The 27061-nt window shown below is 40.2% G+C and overlaps 1 protein-coding gene across 4 annotated transcripts in view; it reads right to left on the reverse strand.

The window, feature by feature from the left end:
- brip1 (BRCA1 interacting helicase 1) overlaps window positions 1-27061 on the reverse strand; it is a 48952-nt gene that overhangs the window by 19924 nt on the left and 1967 nt on the right. For 3 of the 4 annotated variants that reach the window (XM_054795103.1, XM_054795104.1, XM_054795105.1), the window contains exons 3-12: window positions 26591-26806; window positions 24578-24702; window positions 22299-22409; window positions 14653-14916; window positions 13370-13591; window positions 11030-11229; window positions 10811-10943; window positions 8864-9018; window positions 4090-4267; window positions 1979-2119 (exon numbers count right to left, since the gene is read on the reverse strand). In XM_054795103.1, the coding sequence (XP_054651078.1) occupies window positions 1979-2119; window positions 4090-4267; window positions 8864-9018; window positions 10811-10943; window positions 11030-11229; window positions 13370-13591; window positions 14653-14916; window positions 22299-22409; window positions 24578-24702; window positions 26591-26806 (1745 nt within the window). Of the gene's footprint in view, window positions 1-1978; window positions 2120-4089; window positions 4268-8863; window positions 9019-10810; window positions 10944-11029; window positions 11230-13369; window positions 13592-14652; window positions 14917-22298; window positions 22410-24577; window positions 24703-26590; window positions 26807-27061 lie in introns of those variants that run through there. The other variant, XM_054795106.1, reaches the window with a different exon arrangement.

Genomic DNA, 27061 nt, shown 5'->3' on the forward strand with positions numbered 1-27061 from the left:
TTCTACAGACTGTATAATGTGCAATGTCAGTGTGACATCAATATTCTGGCTAATCAAACAGTAAAACACATGGAAATGTCATACTGGAGGCAATGCAGTACTCTCCTCGAAAGCGTTTGTTTTGTTCTTGACAGCAGCAGCACCAGCTCTTTAACAGCAAGTCAAATGCATGAAAGATATTTGTATGCTCTGCTAAATGAATGAATGAATTTCACTGTCAAGATGGAGGATTATATATCCAAGCTCACAAGAAGGTTGTCAGACTTTTACAAAAAAAAGTATCAGAACATTTCCTGTCAGGATAGGGTGCATGTATGTCATATACAAATAAAAAGCTAAGAGCCCAAATGTTTTTCTGTTAATCCAAAAAAATTCTCCTCTTAATGGATATTTTGTATTAACATTTAAAAAACTCCAAAGGAGTCAGTGCGTTTGCAATAATATGCAAAATGAAAAATATATAATAATAATAATGGATGAGATTTTATATAGTGCTTTTCAAGGTACCCAAAGTGCTTCACAGTGAAGTGAAGACATTATTCATTCACTCCTCAGCCACACACTAGTGGTGATAATCTACATACACTCAACAAAAATATAAACGCAACACTTTTGTTTTTGCTCCCATTTTTTATGAGATGAACTCAAAGATCTAAAACTTTTTCCACATACACAATATCACCACTTCTCTCAAATATTGTTCACAAATCTGTCTAAATCTGTGATAGTGAGCACTTCTCCTTTGCTGAGATAATCCATCCCACCTCACAGGTGTGCCATATCAAGATGCTGATTAGACACCATGATTAGTGCACAGGTATGCCTTAGACTGCCCACAATAAAAGGCCACTCTGAAATGTGCAGTTTTATCACACAGCACAATGCCACAGATGTCGCAAAATTTGAGGGAGCGTGAAAGTGGCATGCTGACAGCAGGAATGTCAACCAGAGCTGTTTTATTAAATGTATTCAATGTTCACTTCTCTACCATAAGCCGTCTCCAAAGGCATTTCAGAGAATTTGGCAGTACATCCAACAAGCCTCAGAACCGCAGACCACATGTAACCACACCAGCCCAGGACCTCCACATCCAGCATGTTCACCTCCAAGATCGCCTGAGACCAGCCACTCGGACAGCTGCTGAAACAATCGGATTACATAACCACATAATTTCTACATAAACTGTCAAAAACCGTCTCAGGGAAGCTCATCTGCAAGCTAGTCGTCCTTATCGGGGTCTCCACATGACTCCAGTTCGTCGTCGGAACCGACTTGAGTGGGCAAATGCTCACATTCGATGGCGTCCGGCACGTTGGTGTTCTCTTCACGGATGAATCCCGGTTTATACTGTTCAGGGCAGATGGCAGACAGCGTGTGTGGCGCCCTCCCCATCCCAATAAAACAAAACTGCACATTTCAGAGTGGCCTTTTATTGTGGGCAGTGTAAGGCACAAATCATGGTGTCTAATCAGCATCCTCATATGGCACACCTGTGAGGTGGGATGGATTATCTAAGCAAAGGAGAAGTGCTCACGATCACAGATTTAGACAGATTTGTGAACAGCATTTGAGAGAAATGGTGTTATTGTGTATGTGGAAAAAGTTTTACATCTTTGAGTTCATCTCATAAAAAAATGGGAGCAAAAACAAAAGTGTTGCGTTTATATTTTTGTTGAGTGTATGTAGCCACAGCTGCCCTGGGGTACACTGATGCAAACGTGGCTGCCAATTCACGCCTGCGGCCTCTCCGACCACCAGCAAACCTTCGTTGACATTCATACACCCTCTGGGCACCACTGGGGGCAAGGTGGGTAAGGTGTCCAGGGACACAACAACAGTGATTGGGTGGAGGGAGCAAGGATCCAACCGCCAATCATCCCGTTTCTGAATGACCTGCTCTACCTCCTGAGCCACTGACGCCGCTCAGGTAAAATGACTGTATATGCTGTATATAATGTCTGTGGCAGGGCATACTGACCTGAGATTTGTTGATAACATGACTGGCCTCCAATTGAATAGAAAATTTGACCCCGAGTTCTGAAGAGAAGGATCCCATAGGTGACAGTGTCCCTGATGTCAGGACAATGCTGTGTACTCTCCCACTTAAGTCGGAAAAAGCCTAAAGACACATCATGCACATAACAGTAAACAAGGCAACACACAGTTATCTGAATGAAAGAGACAGACCAAAATTTTTAAGTTTTACCAAAATAATATTTCCCTTCTAAAATATGAGCAAAAATGTTGCAGTGTTTCCAGCAGCAGCACAGTACACATCAATGCTATGGTACACTTTGGTGAACCAATAAACACACGCTTGCGTGGATGTCAATACAGAAAGCTGAAAACAAGCACTGATAAATTATGCAAAAATCCTACATAAATTCAACCAAGGGCAATGCTTTTTGTGTGTATGCTATTGCATTCAAAGATATGTGGAAATCCAAACAATGCCCTAAATATGATATTCATTCCCATTAGGAGCGTACTCTACGTACTGTATACTGTACTGGCTAATCCTGCTGCACACTTACGACTCTTAAATTACATCCAAGTTTCACTTCTATAGTATTAATATAGTATAGTACTGACAAGACACTTTTAATAGATGACATGACGCCTGGATGCATCCCAGTGTGTAGAAACGCATCAAACAGACATATTTTAACTGCTAAATTTCATTTTTGTATTCACATATGAATGAAAATAGAGTGAAAATCATATTTGGCCTGTCACGATAATCGATAAATCCATTAATTGAACGATAAAAAAACAGATACTGAAAATACTGAAAATGAGAGCAGAAAAGATTAGCCTGTTTATTCAACCTGAAGTGTTGGTTGCACTTTATTCAAACAAAATGTCAATGCATTTGCCATTAATTGTTGTTTAGTTGTTTGCTTATATCCAAAATGAATTATTCATAATTAATTTATACCTGATTCCCTTACAAAAAAACGACGGGAATCTAGGAAACTTCACCTGCACTGTCTAGTATCCATGTATTTATTTCACAGTCATACTGGATGAATTTTTGGCTAAAAAGCTATTGAATCGAGATACTTCGCCATGATCACGGGAGGGTGGAGGATCGAACACCGATTCCACCTATATTTTTGTTTTTGAGTTTGGAAAAGTTAACGCTATGTGTAGCGTTCCTTCCTTTGTTGCTATGTAAAATCAATGCAACCAGGAAATTCCGCTAATGCTTAAAATGACCAAAGTACAGCAAAGTACTGTAAGTATTACATGCTATCGTCAGTGTACCTGTTACTACATGGTCACAGCATGGATATAGAACCATAACCTTTTTTGAGGTGTTTTAATAGCAGGTGTTGTAGGGGAAATAGGTGTGTCTCATTACGCGTAATAATTAGCTGCCTCTTTTTAGCTGTTTTTATATCTTTACAACACACAGAAAAGAGAAAGACATGGGAGTTCATGTCACACATAAGGATTGTGGTTGATGGGCAAAATTCCAAAAGAGTGCAGTTGTCCTTTAAATATACATCAAGGTTTTTTTTTTAAGCCTTTTTACAAAATGTTTTAATGCATAAAAATATCAAAGTGGCTCCCACATCCTTTGATTTTTAGTATGATTTTTAGTAGAACACCAAAGTTTGCATGTTACAGACACATAATCTCTGCTATTCCCTGTATCATTCAATCTGTGTGCCTAAACTCAACGCAATGAATTGTTGCGGCCACTAGGTGCCGCCAAAACACCCCCCCCACCCCACTTCAACTTAAAGGCAGCACATGTTCAATTATATACTGTATGTATTTTCATAAATAAATCGCACCTGACTATATGTCACAGGACCAGCCAAACTATGACAAAAAAGGGTGATTTACAGTCTGGAAAGAGGGATGGTTATGTATTAAAGACAAAGCTTTATTAGTATCAACATTTCAGTTTGTTCTTGTGACATTATGCCTTTTTGCTCTCTTATATATTTTTGGTGAAATGTATTTGTAGAATGTGCTACAGTCCAATCAAATCTAATGGTAAAGTAAATATTATGGTAAACATCTAAGTGTGCTGAACTGAATAAAAGGATCATTTAGCAAGCACACATGGAAACTCACCACAGCAGGGTTGAGGCACCAGAAGCTCAGAGTCAGAACTTCAGTCTTCATTTTGATTTTTCGGCGCTGTTTGTTGCTTAATTGGACCATGAATCCCTGGGCATCTTGATGTTCAGGCGGGGCCTTGCTCACCCAAGCATAGTTCTTCTGAAGTGCAACTTTGTAGTCTTCACAATACCTACACACACGTGCACACATACTTGAGCAGACCACATTTCTATTATATAACTCATAATGGCAAATTTCTTTTTTCAGGTTGAATTAGTTTTTTTTATGGTAACTTAAATAGAAAGTCGTTTGATGGCGCTATCTGCTGTGGGGAAGACATTTCCCTGCAGGAAGATGCTTTGATAAAACCTGGGGCCAAATGTATAAACTAGCGTTGCACGATATCTTTGTTTTAAAACAACAAAATGCCAATAGCTTTTTGCTTCTCAAGACCGATATTGTACGAATAACTGATCTACTGATCTACTGTAGTTTGTGCACACCTGGAGGTAAGAAGGATTGGAACAAATTGGGATTTGACCAACTGTACCTGTTGATTTGTCCTAATCAAATATCATGACATTACTACTACCACATCACTACAATCAGGAGAACCAGAGGGAGCCACCTGCTGTGGCCCAGCAAGGTGCACTATATTCGGACACATGCTCGGCGCAGCTGGTGTGACACCACGGAGGTCTCTGGCAAACCTTTTGTATTTTTTAAATGCCACCGCGCTGACGTTTCAGGTGGCTGATAAGGTTTTTTGTGTGCTCGATGGAGTTTTTTTCCCCCCTCATCACGGAGCATTTGGTACAACTAGCACGTGTAATGTCTTCCTCGGAAAGTGAATGTTTGTTTACAAGTGAGCTCAGAGGAAGATACGACAGGCCGTTAACATCACTGGTAGGAGAAAAAAGATGGGCTTTATTTGCTCACCCTCACAGTACGGGCAATCTCGCCTCATTGGAGCGTGTTTTTAAATTATCGGACCTATTTTTAATGTTAGCGTATTCCTCGGTATGACATCATATTTTCCTGATATTGGTCGCACCCCTTGTATAAACCATGCGTACACACAAAACATGTGCATATGCCACTTCCCACGTATTTATTCAAATTTATAAAAATCCACGGGTGGTGAGAATGTGCGTGCTAGTACGCATTCTTCAGACCATGCATAGCATATACCCAGTCATTTGATTTAGATTAGGAAAGACAAAATAATATGTGTATCTGTGAGAAACATTTAATTCAGATTTTTTTTTTTAAATTTCACTTCACTTTATTAGGGTGTACTTAAATAAAAACAAAGTATCCTGACTTGTTATTTATTTTAAAAATATAACTTATTATTATAATTAAGTAAAAACGAGGGAAAGGCTTCTTGAGACGTCATCTGTACTTCTGTGAAGAAGAAATTTGCAAGACTAAGAGCTGTGGGTTTTGGTCTCAGTAACCTGCTGAACACAGGGTCCAAAATGAGGTGAAGCCATGGCCAAGCCAGAACAATAGATGCTAACGAGCCAGTATCAGAGTCGTTCATACCCAACTACAGGGAGCTACACTTCCCTTTGATTGGAAGTGCTAATGGCAGGAGAGGATTAGACCACACTCCGCCCAGACTTAGTGTAAGGAACCAATAGGAGGAGGGTGTTGGCACAGTAATTCCGCCCACTCTTACTGTATTTAAGGCGTAGGCTACCAGCACTTATTAGTTCGCTGACGAAGCTCTTCGGATGAGGAGCGAAACATCCGACACCTTCTTCACAGAAGTACAGATGACTTTCAAGAAGCCTTTTCCTCGATGGACAACTCCTGTACGACTGAGAGCCTACACAGACGAATTAAGTAAAAAATAAACAAATATTAAACATGAAAATTTGATGCTCTCAGGTGACAATGGATATGCACTGAAGCCCTAGCTACTTACACCATTTTTTAATCCCTAAAACACACAACAGGTACAAGATAATGCTGTACACAGCCGAGTATGTGCTGTAGTTGAGCTGTGTATCAGACTGTTGAAGGGGAGATGGCTGTGTCTGGATGCGCAGGCTCATCTGACACAATGCCCTTGATGGCAGTTTGGCTTAGAATGGAAGCCATGCGCTTGTCCAGTGGAGAGAGCGCTGGGGTTCCCTCTGCTCCTCCGGTGTGCACACACGCTGTTATTGTGCAGAGCAATGCACTTTTTAGCATCTCTTAACGGTGGACCATTTTTTTTTTATCTCCTCCAGGGTTCTTGTCTCAGAACTCACCAAATTCACAGCCTCTGTTACCTTCTGCTATTTTATTTGAATAGTTTTAGTTGTCAGCCCTGTGCCCAAACTTCCAAATAAGACATATTTTGTTTGTTCTATTTGTTTCACCATTACTTCCATTTCACAATCTGTGAAATTTCTCTTCTTTTTAATTTTTTAGCTTGCTTTCGCCATCTCAACTCAAAATGAAACAAAATCGTGTCCATTTTATATGCAAAAAAAGATAATTGTGGTCGTGTGTTGGAAGCCACCTATGGTGAATTATTGGCAATGGTCAGAACACGTTCACATGTGCACAATTTCAGGACGATTGATGTGTATGAAGGAAAGCACGTGGGAATATATGGACGTGGAGTTTTATACGTACGTACATCTGACGGAAAGACTGCGTATGCAAGTTTCCTGCTCTGTGAGTACACATACTTCTACACCTAAATATACACAGTTTTATACATTTGGCCCCTGGTGTTGTGTAACATGCACGTCTACACAGCAAGCCATGACCTAAAAACAGACCAATCACAGTCCACGCGGCCATGACGTGGTGCACATCACGTTACAGGGTACAGGAGGTAGGGCAGGGGGAGGAGTGAGCCAGGGTAGCGTAAACTGGCTCCTCAAAGCAGGAGCAAAAATCTTCACACAACAGTAGCAGAACCCTGCTGGTTAACAGTAGTCATTGCAATGATTACCGGAAATCCTGGTGTATAAGCCGAACCCACCAAATTTAGAGGAAAATCCAGATCTGTTCATATACTGTATAAGCAGCACCGGTGCATAAGCTGCACATGTCCATGTCATAAAATGACATATTGTGGCGCGCACGAGTCTGTGAGGACCAGGCAGCACTTTATTTGACAGGAGCCATTAATGATCTATGGAAAAACTCACTTTGAGCTTGCAGGCCCATTGAAAATTGCAGGAGGTCATTACTCAATATAGCAGTCTGACTCGCGGGGTCGTCCTACAAACAACACAGCAACTTAACACTCAAAAGGTACCAAGGAAATATACATTACAAGTACAAATATGAGTTTAAAATAACAAACAGCAGCTTTTTTAAACATCTACATGCATTACTGCCAGAAGAGTGGTTCATTGGAGGACAAGAAACATAGAAAATGGTGGATGGCGCTGCAATGCTGCCTCCGTTCACCAGAGGGAGCCAGAGGAGCCCGGAGTGCAGACGTCAACGTCAACAGCGCCCAAATGAATGCGTTGCTCAGAAGCAATGGCCGAGGTTCCCAAAGTGGGGGACTTGTACCCCCAGGGTTACACCAATTGTAATATGTGGTACGTGAATAAAAATGAACAACAATTAGCGCCTAACACTCAGATTTCTGAGTGCGCCTGAACCTCACAGCGCAAGGAGAGCAGAGTAGAAAAAGAGACTGAGGCTGAAGTCATTCATTGCTCTGTGTGCATCATATGAATAAATAAGTAAGTTTGTAAGTTTTTATCATGATTATTAAAATCCCCCCCTTCAATTTGGTATTAAATTATTATGCAGACTTAAACCATAGCCATCATGAGTGGACAAAAAATGATGCTCAAAGTCAAGCCATTCAAACAGAAGGATGCAAATATCAGACTGGAATAACATATGTAGAATGATTACTTATTTATCAATGCAGTGTGAAACTTTATCGAATTATGACCATGCAAAATACACATTTTTTACCCGGAATTACTTTAAAGTAATTAGCCAATTAATTATGTTCAATATTTCAAGTTAATTATGATAAAAAGGTGTATGTTTTTTAAGTGTGCAGGGGTAGGGGCTACATGGATTCAGGTCAAATGCCTGAAGGGGTACGCGACAGTAAAAAGTTGGGGAACCACTGCTTTATGGAAAAACTTTAAACGTTTTTTTTTTCATTTCAAAATCATATTGGTACATGTTTGTATATTTGTCAGGTACACCTATTGAGTGTTAAGTCACCGTGTGATGAATTTAGTGTTAGTAAAGAGTGATAGGTTGTGACTGGCTCCTGCCAAAGAAAGAGCTACTGTTTCCTCACTGACTCGCGAGCGGCACGGTATTTAAACAATTAGTAGTGCCTCTGAAGTAAAGGAGATGCCATCAGATTAGAACTTTAATAAATATGCACCGCTGTATAAGCCGCAGCGTTCAAAGTTTAAGAAAAAAGTAGCAGCTTAAACACCAGAATTTACAGTATCACTTTCATTTCGTAGCTTTTGTGTTTTTTTAATTGGAAATGTTGCCAGGTGCCCGTGTCAGAGTTTTTCAACTGGTGGGTCATAGACAACAAGTAAAAAATGACATTCAAATATTGAATCTAACTATCTGATATGCTTGAGCAAACCCCCACTATATTTTGGTGCTGCATCATCCATGTGTGAATGATCTAATAACAGTCTGTCCTTTGTTGACAAAGTTGTCATTTGCCAAAAAGGGAGAAGAGAGCAACGTAAGCGAAGCACATGCTCGGTACCTGTGCTGAAACAAGGCATATTCCAACACAATATTTCTGAATTCATGTTTTGGGGTTGCCTCATACCTGCAGTTGTCTCTGTAGAGGAAGTCGAGCACCATGAATAGGCCTTTAAGGACAGTTGATGCTGAAGAGCTTATGGTTGCGACCTGCTTGGTGTCCTCGTTACCACTCACGAATCCTTCAGCCTCCTCCTTTTCCAGCACTTCTGCCAGAGTTTTCTAAGACACCAACAGAGCAAAGACATGTAAGACTACTGCTGTGATGACACTGGGCACAGAACACATGAAGGGCCTATTAAATACAGAAATAAAACACAAAATGCAAGATTTAACGGTGCTGTCTGTCATGGTTAGGTACTCTATCCCGCCTTCTTCCTGCTCAGCCATGCTTGCTAATTGTTCATCGCGTCCCTGAGACTGTGTGCGTGTGTGTGAGCCGTGAGTGAGTGACAGCCATTAACGTCACAAACATCAAACCACATTCAGTTGGAACTGGTAATTGTGAAGAATATACAAGTAGATATATGTTTTGTGTTCTCTGAAAGCATGATGGGTAACATATGATATGTCAGTGGTGTGAAAAAGTGTTTGCCCCCTTCCTGATTTCTTTTTTTTTTTTTTTTGCATGTTTGTCACACTTAAATGTTTAATTCACATCATCAAAAAATGTAACTATTAGTCAATGACAACACAATTGAACACAAAAAGCAATTTTTAAATAAAACTTTTTATTATTACGGGAGAAAAAAAGGCCAAACCTACATGGCCCTGTGTGAAAAAGTGATTGCCCCCTCCTGTTAAAACATAACTGACACTAATTGAGATCTATCAGTCTGGAAAAAGGTTATAAAGCCATTTCTAAAGCTGTGAGACTCCAACGTACCACAGTGAAAGGCATTATCCACAAATGACGAAAACATGTAACAGTGGTGAACCTTCTCAGGAGTGGTCGGCCAACCACAATTACCCCAAGAGCGCAGCAAGAAGAGGTCACAAAAGACCCCACAACAACATCCAAAGAACTGTAGGCCTCACTTGCCTCAGTTAAAGTCAGTGTTCATGACTCCACCATAAGAAAGACACTGGGCAAAAACGGCCTGCATTGTAGAGTTCCAAGACGAAAACCACTACTGAACAAGAAGATCACTAAGGCTCGTCTCAATTTTGCCAGAAAAAACCTTGATGATCCCCAAGACCTTTGGGAAAATACTCTGTGGTCTGACGAGACAAAAGTTGAACTTTTTGGAAGGTGTGTGTCCCATTACATCTGGCGTAAAAGTAACGCTACATTTCAGAAAAAGAAATGTAACACACCAACACCAAGTAAAAAATGGTGGTGGTAGTGTGATGGCCTAGGGCTGTTTTGCTGCTTCAGGACCTGGAAGACTTGCTGTGCTAAATGGAACCATGAATTCTGCTGTCTACCAAAAACTCCTAAAAGCTGAAAACAACTTGGGTTCTGCAGCAGGACAATTATACAAAACATACCAGCAAGTCCACTTTTGAATGGCTGAAGAAAAACAAAATGTAGACTTTGGAGTGTCCTAGTCAAAGTCCTGACCTGAATCCTATTGAGATTCTGTGGCAAGGGGCTTCATGCTGGAAAACCCTCCAATTACAACAATTCTGTAAAGACGAGTGGGCCAACATTCCTCTACAGCGCTGTAAGAGACTCATTGCAAGTTATCACAAATGCTTGATTGCAGTTGTTGCTGCTAAGGGTGACCCAACCAGTTATTAGGTTTAGGGGGCAATCACTTTTCCACACAGGGCCATGTAGGTTTGGATTTTTTTTCTCCCTTACTAATAACAAGTTTAATTTAAAAAAACGCATTTTGTGTTCAGTTGTGTTGTCGCTGACTAATATTTAAATTAATTTGAGGATCTGAAACATTTAAGTGTGATAAACATGCAAAAAAAATAAATAAATCAGGAAGGGAGCAAACATGTTTTCACACCACTGTATTTGGTGAGCAGCCTCAGACTTGTTAAAAGAAGAGTAATGTTGTACCTTCAGCATCTGGAAGGAGTCAGAAGTGATACCCAGGCCGTGAAAAATGCCCAGTATATCTTTTCCACTCCAAACCTTGAATGCGTTTTCATATCCCCGATCTGACAAAAGGCTTTGGCTCTCTTGAATCCAGCTGCATGGACAAACATGCATCACAAGAAAACATATCATCAGAGAAAGCCATAAGACCATTTCAAATCACTTTTCCGAGCCACTAACTTGGTGAGTGAATAGCAGAAGTTCCTCAGAAGCTCATGCTGTGATCGCCGGATGTTGTTGTTGACCATGCCATCAAGCTCCTCCCTGCACATCAGCAAACCATTGTTGTCTAGTGTGAAGCTGGCACTTTCCCTGGCACAGTCTTCAATATTATGGGCTTCATCCAGAACCAAGATGTGGCCTGCAAGATCAATCGCCATCTGTCACATAAAAAAAAAAGGATTAAGGAATGGCAAATGTTGAACACTATAAATGCTATATATTATTATTATTGTTGCTATTTCACATACAGTGTTTAACAATTAAGTGCTACTTTTTTAGTTTGCATATTCATTATGCCAAAGGTGGGCAAACTTTTTGACTTGTATTGAGTGAACAATATTGGCCGGGGCAGGGGGGCAGACTATATATTTGATACACACAGGCTCGTTTAAGCTTATAATTCTCAACAGTCCACCTGGAATTATTTGTATTATTTTATCTGTAAAAGTCCAATTAATTGTATTATTTTATACAGTATGTGAAAGCGTCATACAATCTGCTATATGTGCTTGTGTCCCTTTTTTCAGTAGCACTTTAAACATCAGCCTAATAACAAAATAGAATTTAACTTTTTATTTTTACTAAATACGAGACTGAGAATGTACATGAATAAAGGATGTGTGATATATAATATAGACTATGAAAAATAAGCTGTCTTACTGGCAGTCAAAAACATAATTGTGGCCATTTTTTTGTTACATCATAGTCATAACAACACAATATCAGTAACGTTATTATTGTGTTATTGTTGTGAATATGTCACTTTCTTGGCTTTGCTGTGAGTTCATGTGAGTTCATGTGTTTTGAATCCGGTTCTTGGAAAGTGTTCTGGTCGTGACGTGACAGCCAAGATGGCATCAGTTCAGAAAACTCGCTGAGGGGCATGTCAAAATTGCAACTTCATTTTACTCCTACATCATAGTTGTTTATTTATCTGTGACAGCAGTATGACAAAAAATGTTTTATTATGTGAGTATCATTTCGTTCGTTTTGTTATTGTTGTTTTTTTTTTACTTTTTTGGTGTCATGAGCACTTCAAAGTTTCTTTAAAGTTTCCATATCCTCAATTTGACTCATTTGTTGAAATGTAACTTTTCTGAACGTTTGTTCATGTTTTTTTTTTTACCTAATATTGTATATTGTCATATTCTCCTGGCCTTGAGTGTTTCTTGTCTTCCTGCCTTGGGCTTACAGATGAACTATGCAACCACCTGGCTCACTTACAAACCGTACAGAAGTTTATGATTGTTCAAGTATGTGATTGTTCATTCATGTGCACCCCATGAAAAAACAGAATTCATTTTAATTGATTTTTTTGGGATGGAAAATGTGAAATTCCTGGACAACTGGGAATTTATGGAATGTTGAAAAATAGGTTACTTTAATTTTTGGAATGATCTGAATGTTTTGATGATGGAATAGTTTGAATCCCTTAAAAGTACAGTGAGTAAGAGTTCCTCCGACCAAAGGGAATTTGTGTCATGTGGAAAATGTGGAATTTTGGGAACAGTGGCAATTTGTGAATGTGGAAAATGGTTTGAAACAGTTGAAAAATGTGACAAATGTGGAACTTGTAAAACATAGTCCAATCATTTAAAGTGTAAAGTCTGTCGTGGAAAATGTAAAACTACAAAAAATGTAGGAATTTTTTGACAATGTTTCAATTTCTAGTCTATGTGTCCTGAATGAGCTGAACATTTTGATGATGGAATGGTTTTAATTGATTAAAAAATGTGGATGGCGCAAGAATTCTTAAGCTCAAAAGGAATTTCTATTATGGAAAATGTGAAATTTCATCAAAAATAGAAGATTTCAGAATGTGGAAAATAGATGCCTGAATGTTGTCTTGATGTCGGAATGGTTTGAATCGGATGGGAAATGTGGAAGGAGTAAGAATTCCTCAGAGGAAAGGGAATTTGTGTCATGGAAAATGTGCAATTTTGGGGACAGTGAGAATTTTTGAACGTCGCAAATGTTTTCAATCAGTTGAAAAATGTAAGACTTTTGGAATGTGGAAAATGATTTGCACCAACACCCTTAATGAGCTGAATGTTTTCATGTTGGAATGGTTTGAAAATTGTGAGAAATGTGGAACTCATTTTCAGTGGGAATTCTTTCATGGAGAATTTCTGGGAAATGTAGGATTTTTTTTTTTTTCTAACGTTTCAATCAGTAGCGTTCATGTCCTGAATGAACTGGCCATTTTGATGTTGGAATGGGTTGAGAATTGTGGAAGGATTTAAAGATATAACATACTGAATGCATCATTCTGTACTTCCATCCACAGAGTCTACTCACACTCTCTCTGATCATTGGATCCAACAGGTAGTTATAGGGACAGAAGACGATGCGGGAGCTTTGCATGAGTTCACGTGCAGCATAGTATGAACAAGAACGAAGCCGTTTGCCCAGTGAGACAAGGTCCTCAATGTCCCAGGCTTGCTGCATACCATGGACCAGCTGGAGTTTGCTCTGGTGGCTCATTTTCTGTACTGCATGGTAGTAACGGCAGGACCTTCCCTAAGATGTACACACACCTTTAAGACATCAACTCATAGACACAGACATAAAATGACATTTCGCACTGTTGGATCTTAAGGAGAAATGCAAAAAGAAGAAATGGACAACTTATTGCAAACAAGCATTAAAGTGAAATACGGTAGGCTGTTCATCAGCTGATCCAATGTTTAAGAGCACAGCCTTTGAATGGCAAAATCTTGGCAAAAATGTGGATTGAATGTGATTTAGTGTCAGGTATTCACACTGTCATGATCTCTTGATGGCAAAGGCAAAAAAGCTTCCTCTCTTTGAACGCGGTGAAATTGTTGAGCTCCATAAGCAAGGCCTCTCGCAGTGCACCATTGTTGATGAGGTTGGATGCAGTAAGAAAGTGATTTCAAACTTCTTCAAATATCCTGAGGGTTATGGAACAAAAAAGTCCCCTAAAAAAATGTCACCAGCCCTAAGCTGGAGTATCCCATTGGCTGTCCGTCAAGACACAGGGCCATCCTTGGCCCAAATGAAGGTTGTTACAGTTGCAGAGTGCATTCCAATAACCATCAGACGGCTTCTGCCAGAGAAGGCTTTTAAGAAAGAAGGTCTTCAAAGGCCTCATCTCCTTCAACGCCACAAAATTGGTTATTCTGGAATTTGCATGAGAGCACCAAACATGGGACATTGAAAGGTGGAAGAAAGTTTTATTCTCTAATGAGGAAAAAAATGTAAGCTTGACGGTCCTGAAGGCTTCCAACGTTACTGGCATGACAAAGAGATCCCACCTGAGATGTTTTCCGATGGACATCGGTTGCAGAGAGTGGATGCCCTCTGTGAAGTCATCTTCACCACCTGGAGCACCCGCAGAATGGTGCAGCTGCTTATTACCAATTCCTTTTTTCAACATTTTATTTGTATTTTGGGGGGGGTTTAGGGGGGTTTCTGGGTTTTTTAAGCTATGGTCTTAAACTTTTGATCAGCTGATAAAACATCCTATTTCACTGTAATGCTTATTTGCAATAAACTGCTTACTCAAAATATTTTTTGTCTCACTCCCATATGATATATGGAGTAGTGCAACATCTCACATCTTTGCCTTCTCGCAGGTCTTTGCAGAGTTCGTTCCGGTGGGAGTGAGGTGCCACATCTGGGTTGACACAGGTGTGATCTCTGCTGGATAATATGGTCATTGGAGTAGTAGAATACGCCGTACGCTTCATCTCATGGGCAATCTGAGTGATCTGTTTATGCGTGCGTGTGCCAAAGAAAATCTTCGGTATCATCTTTTTGGCATTTTCATCCTTCACACTGCCCTTAGTTGAAGCACACGGACACTGGAAGCATTCGGGAGACTGGGAGAAAACAAAAAAACTGAATTAGGCTATACAAAACAGAAGTCATGGTGGGGTCTCACAGCATATGTAACATTTGAATTGAAATACAGGTGGTACTCGGGTTACAACATCTCATCGTTGCATATGTGCTCCCTTCCATAAATTCTTAATACTGTAAAAACAAAAAAAAGAAAAAGAGAACTAACAGTATTTACTAGAGATGCAACATTTTTTCCCTTCATGATGTCTCCCAAGCATGAGTGTCAAAGAAAAGGAACGTGAAGTGAAATTAGACCCTGTTGCAGCCATCATGAAGGATAAAGATGGTATCATGTGAAAGGGTCTGCTCCTATGAAATGGACAGTGATAATTGTGCAGTGTCGTGCTCTCATTATTGGAAATTCTTCCTTCCAGTAAGCCTGTCTCTCCCTCCTTTGCAACGCCTCTGCCAGTGTGCAACACAACCACATGGATAAAAGTTAAGAATTGTTCTCTTTGTTATGATTAACAGCGAAAAGTGCACTGTTTTGGAATTTTGCCCATCAATCACAATCCTTATGTGAATCGTCAACATATCTTTCCCTTTTCTGTGCTTTCTAAACAGAGAAAAACAGCTTGCATGAGGCAGCTAACAATGCATGTAATGGAACGCACCTATGCTGCCTATAAAGCCCACAAAAAAAAAAACCCTCCAAAAACGCCAACAATGTTCCATTAAAATAACGTGACCTGTATATTAACTAAACTACAGCAACATTGTTATTGTAGGAGCTAATACAGAGTAACTGCTTTTCTGGCGTAGTGACACAGAGCCTTGCTCAAAACACCTCACGCCACTACTGAGTAGTGAGGTGTGATACCACTAATTTCTTTTCTGATTCGACACTTAGTAACAATCAGGCTTGTATCGGCCGATCCGATCCGATACTTTGTGCAAATATACCTAACATGTTGGGTAAATTTTAAAAAGTACTGTATTTCAAGTTATCGGATAGCTCATAAAATAAACAATACAAGAATTTATTCATTTATCTTAAACAACTGTGCATATCATTTAGACATGGTCTCAATAATTTTGTTACTTTCCACTGTGTTCCTGCTAATGATATACAGTACCGGAAATGACTGACGTAGCAAAGTATCAATATTTTGATTTGAGAATCGACTTTAGAGCCTAAAGGTCTGGTATCGGAGGTATTGATATTTCAGTATCGAGCCGCATATCCGCACACCGGTAACTAAGCTAATGGAGTTGCTGTATCGCCTCTGAGTTTGAATGGAAGTTATCAGCTCAATGGATAGCACAAGTCTTGTGCTGAAAGATACAGCCATCCCATCAGACGGCATCCCAATGAGAGCGGACACTGTAAGTGACTGCTTCATTATAGTTTTATTTTGTCAATGAAACCTTTAGCACTTGGGCCGCATGGTGGTCTAGTGGTTAGCACGTTAGCCACACAGTGACAGTCTGGAGATCGGGAAGACCTGGATTCGATTTTCCCCTGGGGCATTTCTGTGTGGAGTTTGCATGTTCTCCCGTGCGTGTGTGGGTTTTCTCCGGGTACTCCGGTTTCCTCCCACATTCCAAAAACATGCATGTTAGGTTAATTGGTGACTCTAAATTGTCCATAGGTTGTTTGTCTATACAGTATGTGCCCTGCGATTGGCTGGCGACCAGTCCAGGCTGTATGTACCCCGCCTCTCGCCCGAAGTCAGCTGAGATAGGCTGCAGCATACCCCCGCAACCCTAATGAGTAGAAGCGGCATAGAAAATGGACGGATGGTTGGAACCTTTAGCACTTGTACTACATGCCTACGCTATGAGAACGGCTTAGTGTTTCACTATAGCTGGATCTGCCTAGCAACCACCAACGTGCATTATTAGCTGCCTCATGCTGGCAGTTTTTCTCTACTTAGGATGCACAGAAAGATATGTGGGTTCAGGGTTCACAAAAGGATTGTCGATGATGGAAAAATTCCCCCAAAAAGTGCAGTTTTTATTAAGGGCAGCAGTAGCTCAGGAGGTAGAGCAGATCATCCAGAAGCCAGGAGGTCTGGAGTTTGATCCTCGCTCCCTCCACTCAATCACTGCAGTTGTGCCCGCAGGCTAGACATTTCGCCCACCTTGTCTCCAGTGCTGCCCACACTGGATGTGAATGAGTGTTTGGTGGTCATCGAAGAGGCCGTGGGTGTCAGTTTTCCCCCAGGATTTTTCGAACTTGAAAAGCACGATATAAAATCTAATCCGTTATTATATTATGTTAATGTTTGTGTTGAGATTTTGCACTTTGTTCGGTGGTCCTTGAACACACCATAGATTCCCATTTCCCAAGATTTTACTGTACTTTAAAGCAGTGGTGCCCAACCTTTTTTTGACCAGCAGACCGGCTTGTGTTCCCACAAATGTTTTTTTTCTGTGCGGCCCGGTACCAAATGACCAAATGGGTTGGGGACCACTGCTTTAAAGGATCGCTGAAATGATTTATCCTCTTTGTTTAAATATTGTCGCTTTTTGAAAAGCTAATGTTAAATTAGCAAAAATTGCATGTTTGTATGTACCAAACCGCCTTTTTGGTCGGAGCTCGTCAGAAGGGGGCGTTTCCCGAGTGGCGTCAGCGCAGTTGAACATCTCAAGTGAACAAACATGAGAGAATGAACGAGATAGAAGATGTTTACAGTGATTATAGCAAAGATTTGAGCGATGTGTCATTAGTTTTCGAGGAGGAAGAAACATCTGGAGATGAAATAGAGAACTTGGAATTAAGCCATATTTATTGGAACCACCGATGATGGAATGCATGTCTGATGCTGAGGTGACAAGACATGGAGATGAAGACTGGTCGGCTTCAAACACTAAATGGTAAGTGTAAATTACCCTTTAATTATTGTCTTAAATTGGCTTCTTAATGAGAGTAAAGGGCTTTTTGGAGCCTTTTTTTATTGTGTTCCTTCATCGGCACCCCGCACCACCGCCGCCATCAACATATCGCAGTGAAAATAAGTTTTATAACCTGTATAATGCATTGAATGCTTGTCGTTATGGTGGCATAGTGTTTACAATACTATATAACAATACTGTACATATGTAAATAAGACATGACTTATTGTGTTCTGTGGCAACTTTGACACCTTTCGCCTCCTTTAGTCCTGTTGCTAGCTTCCTACCATCCAAAATGCGTTCATACCATACTTGTAAAGGTGTTTCTTCATAGCAGTCTTCAGTGAAATGAACGCGAAGCGGTGGTCATATCACATACACCGAAATTAGCACTTGCTTCATTCTCCAGACACACTCTACTCGGGGCTACTCACAGCATGTGTTATCTTACAATGCACTGTTCTCGTCCACGGCGGGTAGCTCAATCCCCGGTCTCCTGTGTGGTCTCCCGGCATTCACAGCTGTGGGGCAACTCACAGCACGTGTCCGCTTAAAGCACTTTTCTCGGCGGGTGGCTATCGTACTTGTTTTGTTCATTGGGGTCTTAAACCATCATCTTTGGAAAAAAAAAAACAAAAAACAAACATACAGTATCACTCGGGCACTGAACAGCGAGCGGCAACACAACGTTTTGGCATGACTACTATTTTGATGAAGAATATACCAAACCAAGTCGTTCCAACTAGCGTTTCTTTACAATCCTGCTCCTTCACCGATGTCACTTGGGAAATGCCCCCTTCTGGCGAGGTCCGACAAAAATGGCGGGACATGAGACATACAAAAATGTAATTTTTACTAATTTAACGTTCGCTTTAAAAAAAAACGGAACATAATTACAAACAATATAGAACATATGCCATATTATCAATTCATTTAGCACCCAAATGAGGCAACAATAGCTCGGTTTTCCAGTCTGGTTTACGTCGGCACCGGTTCCATTACAATCACAACTTTTGGTAGGCAGAATGTTGTGCTCCCTTGCATGGATGGTTTGTCAAAGAAGCTCATTAGGAACATAACCTAAAATGCAACAAAACCCTCAAAATCACGCTGGTACACCCCAAGGACCAAATCACTATAAGCAAGCCCAAAAATGCCCTTTACGATTACGATTAAACCTTTGCGGATTACCATGACCCGGATGACTGACAAACTACACAGACATGAAAATGCACTGACATGCATTTTCATCCCTGAGGTGTTTTGCATTGACCATATATGCTTGAAAGTGGGCGTGTGGAGGGCAGGGATATGAGGCGCACACTGGCACAAATGAGACTCCAGAACACTGCTATGCCGCGACTACAACAACGACATCCAGTCACATCTTAAGTTTAGTAGCTTTGGCCAAGAACAGGAAATCATTGGCCTTTCGCATTTGATTCATTACTGAAGTTATTTTACCGATTTGGAATCCCTCAAGGGTATTTCCACTGATACTGCTATATATTTCTGCTCCACACCACAGAGAGAAGCAGGCCACAAACATACAGACATGCAAGGAGAGCTGTCGAAATTCAATTTTACAAAAAGACATGAAAAACAAAATGACAGCGATTACACAGTTCACGAGTTCAAATCAGCTGATCAATGGCAAGAACAAATATTATTTGACACATAATGTACACACTTGTGTCTGATGCTTGCTGAGCAGTCTTTTAGCACAACGTCAACATATTTGGTGGAGTGGATTGCCACCCAGTGGAGATTAGTAATATGGAAATTGAAAAATGGGCAAACAACCCCAGAAGTGCCAGCTTAGTTAGAAACTACCAGAAGCGAATTTTTTCACTTTTGAGTCAGGAAGATGATAATATTTACTATTAATTATCAGGGAGCTAATAAGTTTGGCCATGGATTATTTATTTATTTTTTTTTAACTTTGTTTCAATTCAGCAAAGGAATAAAAATGTTCATTTGATCTTATTCAGATGTCTTTTTTTCTTATAGGCACACACAAACTATAAATAAACACTTTGGGTATGACCCATGTCACTGAAAACAAATATTTTTATATTTATTTATGTACGCATTCATGTATTTGTTTGTTTTTGATTTGTGTATTTATTTGGTTATTTATTTATGTAAGTACGTATCGTAGAATAATATTGTTTTATTAACCTGTTAGCTGAGTGACAAAATATTTATTACAAGTAGATTATAGAAATATTGTTTTACTAATTTGTTAACTGAATGGATGAACATTTATTTAAGTAGGTTATAGAAACACACATAAAGTGCATTCACATAATCAGCAGTCAGATATGATGGACTATGCTGGGAGGGCATGTGCTATTTTGTACACAAAAAGGTGCTAATGAGAGTCCTACAAACGCAATTCGCAGCTGTCGTTATCACACTTATCACAGAAGAATGCAAGGGATAAGATATCTTGGGCTACCGTGGTGCCGATGGTCTGAGGAAAACAACTAAAAAAGGCAGAGGGGACTAGCAATCAAGGCCGACTCTCTCCTTTTGGTCAGGAAGCCGCAGGAGGACATGAGGAGAGACAGTTAGCCCGGGACCCCTCTGGGACCCCTCTTAAGAAAGGCAGCAGCGATACCTCGGTGTCAGATTTTACTTCCTGATATCTTGTTACTTGCTACCGCTTAGTCCGGCTCCTGTACCCTTTTCCCTGCTTTCTGGCTCCGTTCATTTTTTGCCGTGAGGTACAGCCAGTCCTGTATTCTGCTTCTTGTTAGTATTAGTTTCCTGCCTAGGTTTGCCCGCAGTGTTTTTTGTTACAATTGTTGTAGTTATTATCCTGTCAGGCCCTTCGCTGTCAGCGCTTTCCGTTTGTTCCACCCGTTGTGGATTTTCCTGTTTTGTTTTGTACTTTTTCCCTTGTGGACACCCTTTGTTACATTAAATATTTTTGTTCATCGTTTTTGTCTTTTTTCCTCTGCGCTGGGATCCAGCTTTTCACTTTGGCTTGCGCCAAACCTGACACCTTGTGGCCTTATTAGGGTGCGGAGAATTTAATCTCCAACAGTATTCATTCATTTTACGCTAATATTAAATTGGTAACCTCGTACGTGTTAAATACAGGAAGTGCATAAACTATGCAGAGACATGGAGAAGTAGTAGAAGTAGTTTGGCACATGTTGAATTGTGTAAACATGTGATGTACTGCAGTGTCACATTGGGGGTACACTTTGAAGCGAGTTTAGTGGGTTAGCAAGGTGTGTTGAGTGCACAGCCAGGCTTGCCTGTTCAACGAAGGCAGCGCTCTTTTAAAGCAGCTATATCACCATGGTAACTTAGGCTAAACTCAATACCTGGTCCCGACCAGGTTATGTCCAGACTTTCATCTTAAAATGGGCTATGAAAGCACCTCTGTTTCACTGTATAACTCAATCGGAGATGGTGTCACCATTTATTTTGAACCAGGTGGACGTGGGAGAAAGAATCATTCCGGCAGCACTACTTTGAGACCACATTGATTCGCTAGCATTCCCTGAATAAATTCTCTATGAGAGATATAGATTTGCAGCTGAGAGAATACAAGTGTGTTACATTTGCGTCCCTTTTTCAGCCATGCATCAGGAACAGAATGCAGTATGAAATATTAACTCAGCCAATGTTTGCAGACATATATGTCACAGCAGTCCTTGCATGAGTACTCAGTCCGTCTTCCTATATTACAATATTGGCTGGACGAATAAGCACTCTGAAGCATCAATCAACTGCAACAATACACTTCTTTACTCTAACAAAAAGGAAAGAATTGTCACAAAGGAAAAAAGGGTCGCCACAAAACACGTCAGCACTTATAATTTAGAGCAGTAAAATTTGAAAACAATGTAGACATATTTCAAAGATGAAAAAAGACAGTTGTTGCTCCAATGTATTTATTTTTTTAGATGGATAAGTGTTAATATGTCTATCAGCGGTCCCCCCACGCTCTATTGGTGGCGACAGTGTTACTTTTGGCAGTAATAATCTTTTTCAACTCCTCATAACGCTGCAAAATTATGACTTCCTCATCTTGTGTAAAATACACCAGCTGGGATCGCTCCGCTTTTTAGTGGAAGTAGAATAATATGACATCAAACGCCCCCTTTTATGTGAACGCGCACAGAGCACAAAGCCAAAAACCGAGCTTGACAAAGTAAGTTGATAACCACCGTTTCGCAGTACCGTTTAACTTTGTTTGGAGAACTTGGGTTTTGTTGAGCTGCATCTTAACCACAAAGCCCAGGTTTGTTGAGCCACTGGCAGTATACCCACTTTCTTAAGCATGTTCCAAATAAATAAAATATGACCATTTCAATTACCATTGCTGCTGTATTCCCAACATGTTGATGTGTTTTCCTGTGCATTGTGAATTGTATATGACATACTGTATACCGCGTTGCATACAACGTATTAGGGCAGTCCTGTCAAGGGTGATGAATGATAATTGGTTGATATTAACAATGGAAATAAATACTGACCGCATGTGACAGTAATGTATACTCACAGAGCAAGAAGACGCCAAATCATCTCCATGGTTTTTTGCCTTTGCAGTCCATTGCTGAGGACCTGAAGGGTGATTGTTCATCTCTGGCATCTCTTCAGTAAATACCACTCCCTGCAACAGACCACGTGTTTTACATACTGTATGTGATCCAACAGAAACCTATGCTAGCAACAAGAAACTGCTTCCAAAAAAAAAAAAAAAAGTATTTAGTAAGTTTACCCTAGCATCTTTCCAAAACTACCTGCCATTTCTTTTTTCTTTTTGCCCGCAGTGGGACAGGAAAAGGGACTCTCCATTTCCAAAGCCAAAGTTCTTACAAAATGAGCTACCATCCTGATGTTTTCTATGGGAAAACTCCGCTTTCATTACGTTTCGGTTTATGTCGGACCATTTGGTACATTTTGTCACTTATTTCACTTGTTGAGAGTAGGACACAGGGCCTGTCATGATAACACATTAACACAAAAACTGTCCTACAAATTATTGCCAATAAACAATATCATTGTCAACATTATTTTGAGACCATTTTTCATTCATGTAATAATATAATATATGGCATAATAATGCAAGTACACCATATCAAAAGCAATAAACTTTCATTTCTCAAGAGTATTTAACATTGGAATGTCAAAAGCTTTTAAATAAAATAAGTTAAAGATAATAAATTAAACAAAAAGAAAAAAAAAACAATGAAAATAATCTCTTTCAGCAAAAATTGCACTTAAAAATCACAACCACAACCAAAAACAAGACAAATAGACCTCTGTGAAGAAAAAAACCTCCAATAAAAGCACACACAATAAAAGCAATAAATAAAATGGAGTATCAAGTCTCTGTTAACAAAATTGCACTTCAATAAATAATGAACAAAACTGGAATACAGATTAATGAAGCTAAGGGGTGATGCCTTCTGTGGCGTGGCATCACGTGGGACACAGCGGGACCAAATAACGCCAGGACTGCCTCATGGATGCAGGACGTGGTGGTGACAATGCATACCCATGCGGGAACAATGCTCGTTGTGCGTACTATTGGTGTGCACTAGACGTAAACGCTACTTGACAGTGTGTAAATATGTCATGTGTAGGGCTGCAACCAACTATTATTTTATTTCTTTTTTTCGATGAATCTGACAAAAAAAAACCCACACATTTTTGATTTCCACCTCTTTATTCAGAAATAGAAGATTTTAACTGACAGAGCAAGTAAGTGCACAAACACAAGGTTGCCTCTTGAATATTCTGTTAAAATAATGTTAAATAATAACAAATCTAAATGTTTGTCAAATAGTTTCAGTAAAACAATAAATGTACACAAAAATACAATCATGATCATTTTCTTAGTCGATTAATCTGAAGCTTGTTGTTTCAATTCATGGAGTAATCGGTTAGGCCGTAGATGGACCAAATTAATATGAAGCGAACACCTACAGCTAGTGGTTGGGAACGCAAAGGCAAAAATGCCCATCACTGTTTTCCAAAGTCTATGCTGATATGTGTGAATATCTTGTTTGGCTAAAACACAAAGATAATAGGTCTTTAGGCTTTCATGGATGACTAAAGAAATTTAAATATATTCACAATTGAGAGGCTGAAATCAGAGAATATATACATATTTAAATCAAAAAACAATTAATTGATTACCAAAATAATTGTTGATTAATTGGTTAATCGATTAACCATCGACTAATTGTTGCAGCTCTAGTCATGTGGTCAGTTCGTGCCAATGTGCACCATTTTCAGTCAGGAATTGCGTGCCAAGCGCGTAGTTTATGAGTAAACAGAATGCAAACAGTGCGCAAACTAGCCTTCACGCTTTTCAGGTATGCCATAAATACATAAATAAATGACGCACAATGCCACAGCAAATTGTGGGACAATGCGGAGGCAAAATGCTGCTTTACTCCTCACTTGCTTTACTCTGTGTGTACACTCGCCAGTGGCCCCACCTCCACCCACTCGGACAAAAAGACTGAATGGCTGACAGGAGCGTTCACTCACTCCGTTCATGCCGCCCGGGTGTTGAGACAGATACACAGAGTGAACCCTCTTGTCATCCAGCTTGTTTGGTAGAGAGAGGAGGAGGAAACCAACGCACATGCATATTGTGCGGTTAATTGATGTATTGATTATCATGACAGGCCTAATTGAACACAAATGCGTCTGATAATTAAAGAAATATCTCATACAGATGACACAAAGTTAGCACAACCAACGTATTTCCATTGTAAAACGCACGTTTAAATGCACAACAGAAGGTGTGAAAAGATGCAATGCTACCTTGGATTCAGCGGTGCGAATTCGTTTCCTCGCCGGCTGGAAATCGTCTTGGTCAGCAAGGATGGAAAACTGGGAAGTCTTACCCAGGTGAGAATCCGGGAACTTTTGTCTGGGAAGTGATTTGGCTGACAAATATGCAGCAAGTGCACTGGATTATTATTGTGTACTTCGTAGATTGCCACTGTGGTATGACAATCTGATCAATACAGTTTGTACTTACTAATATACTTTTTTAAATCTCTCTCGTTCACCCCCAACAAGTTCCAGGCTGCCACCCTGCTCAAAATGCGTTTTGTTTATGATGGGCTCAGTAAACGAGATATCGCATCGTATTTCACGATTGATGCTATTATCATCCGATCAACTCTGTGGAAAGTCTATTCAAGCTTATGAGACTGATGACAGGACAGTAATCAGTTTCCCTGTTTCAGGATGCTTTTTCTCACAATCAGCAGTTCTTTTGAATACAGCGGCTCCCCACAAAGTCACTGATTTTTGGTCCAAAAAAAGTTTTCTCTGAAAATAGGCAATTTCTTTCCACAGAAAACACATCTCTTGTTCACTCTCATAAGTCAGTAATAATTCATAAATATGTGATAACCCACGTAAAATAGTAGTTCGTTTGGCGGTCCTGGATCGCACCACATAGTTGTGCGCTGAGAAAAGCTAATTTAGGGCTTCAACATGGATTGTGCCGCAAGTGAACAATGGCAATTAAAGAGAGACGGGGAGGGTCCTGGACCTGAATCCAATCTAATAATTAAAACAGCAACTTTATTGCAAATGTTGATACGATGTCAGAGGAGATTGTCAACGTCAAGCTATCAGGGGGTTAGGCGGAGGCAGTGGAGCGAGCCGTGCTGAGTGCAGTCCGATAACCATCGGACACCATCTGCAAAAAAGGCTTTTAAAAACAAAAACTTGTCTTCCAAGACCTCGTCTCCATTAATGCCACAAAATTGGGTGTTTGGAATTTGCATTTGGAGAGCACCAAACATGGGGCAGTGAAAGGTGGAAGAAAGTTTTATTTTTCTGATGATAAAAAATGTAAACTTGACAGTCCTGATGGCTTCCAAAGTTACTGGTTACTGGATCCCACCTAAAATGTTTGCACGGCAGAGAGGAGGGGGCACCATCATGATCCTTTAGTGGAACAATGGAGGTTCAGGTTGTGCAGGGGTTGTGCAAACTGCAGCTGGCTATGTGGAGATGTTGCAGGGGGCATTCCTCATGACTGAAGCCCCTCGTCCTTGTGGTAATGACTGGCTTTTTCAACAGGACAACACTGCACTTCACAAAGGACTTCTGCCAGAGGAATAAGCTCACTCTTTTAGACCATCTTGCATGTTCGCCTGATCTAAATCCAATGGAGAACATTTGGGGATGGATGGCAAGGGAAGTTTACAAAAATGGACATCAGTTCCAGACAGTGGATGCCCTCCGTGAAGCCATCTTCACCACCTGGAGCAACATTCCCACTCGCCTCCTGGAAACACTGGCATCAAGCATGCCCAAACCCATTTTTCAGCTGATTAACAAAAATGGAACATCTATTCATTACTCACTCCTATTTTTCAACATTTTATTTCTATCTTTTGGGGTTGGGGGGGTTCTGTTTTTTGTTTTTTTTAAGTTATGGTCTTAAACTTTTGATCTACTGATGAACACCCTATTTCACTTTAATGCTTGTTGGCAAAAAATTGCTGTCTCCATTTTTTTTGTCTCACTCCCATTTCTTCTTTTTGCATTTTGAAGCTCTATTTAGAACCTCCTTAAGCTCCAACAGTGCAAAACGTACATTCTTGCAATTTCTCAACTGGTCTTAACATTTTGATCAGGAGTGCAAATTGGATAATTGTGACTGATTCAGCCTCCAAAAGCCAACAGCCCGTGGTGGAACTGTGGTACAAATGATTTCAAATATACAGTAATTCCTCTGAATGTAAAAATGATCAACTGAAAGTCAAAGAGCATCACCAAAACGGTTTGTTTGAAGATGTGCAGAAAACTTACTGGTTTGTGATCCTGCATGAAGCTGCTCCGATGTCTCTTTGGACGGTGAGGCAGTCAGATCAACAACATCGGGTTTGACTGACGTTTCCTTTGAGGCAGGCGAGACTTTGCTATGGCACACACAGTCACATGGGATGCTGATATTTGACCTCTTATGGTCTCCAGAAGTTTTATAAGACTGGCTCTGATCTTCAGATCCTCCTCCTCGCGTTTTATCTGCACTCGCACATTGAAACACAAATGCAAATAGCTGTCAACCATACATACATTTTCTTTAATGCTCATCCTGCTCATGATCAAAGGAAAGCAAAGTTCTCACTCTATACCCAACTACACTTCTGTCTAAATGGATGTGGTTACGACACATTTCACCTTCCTGGGGTAAGGAAGATAAGGGCGTCTCAAATGGTCTCAACCGTTTTCCAATGGTCATTAAGTCACGTTTATTTAAGTCAAACCTAGCAAATGTAT

Source organism: Dunckerocampus dactyliophorus, chromosome 12 (assembly GCF_027744805.1).
Source record: "Dunckerocampus dactyliophorus isolate RoL2022-P2 chromosome 12, RoL_Ddac_1.1, whole genome shotgun sequence".
In the NCBI taxonomy this organism is placed as follows: Eukaryota; Metazoa; Chordata; class Actinopteri; order Syngnathiformes; family Syngnathidae; genus Dunckerocampus; species Dunckerocampus dactyliophorus.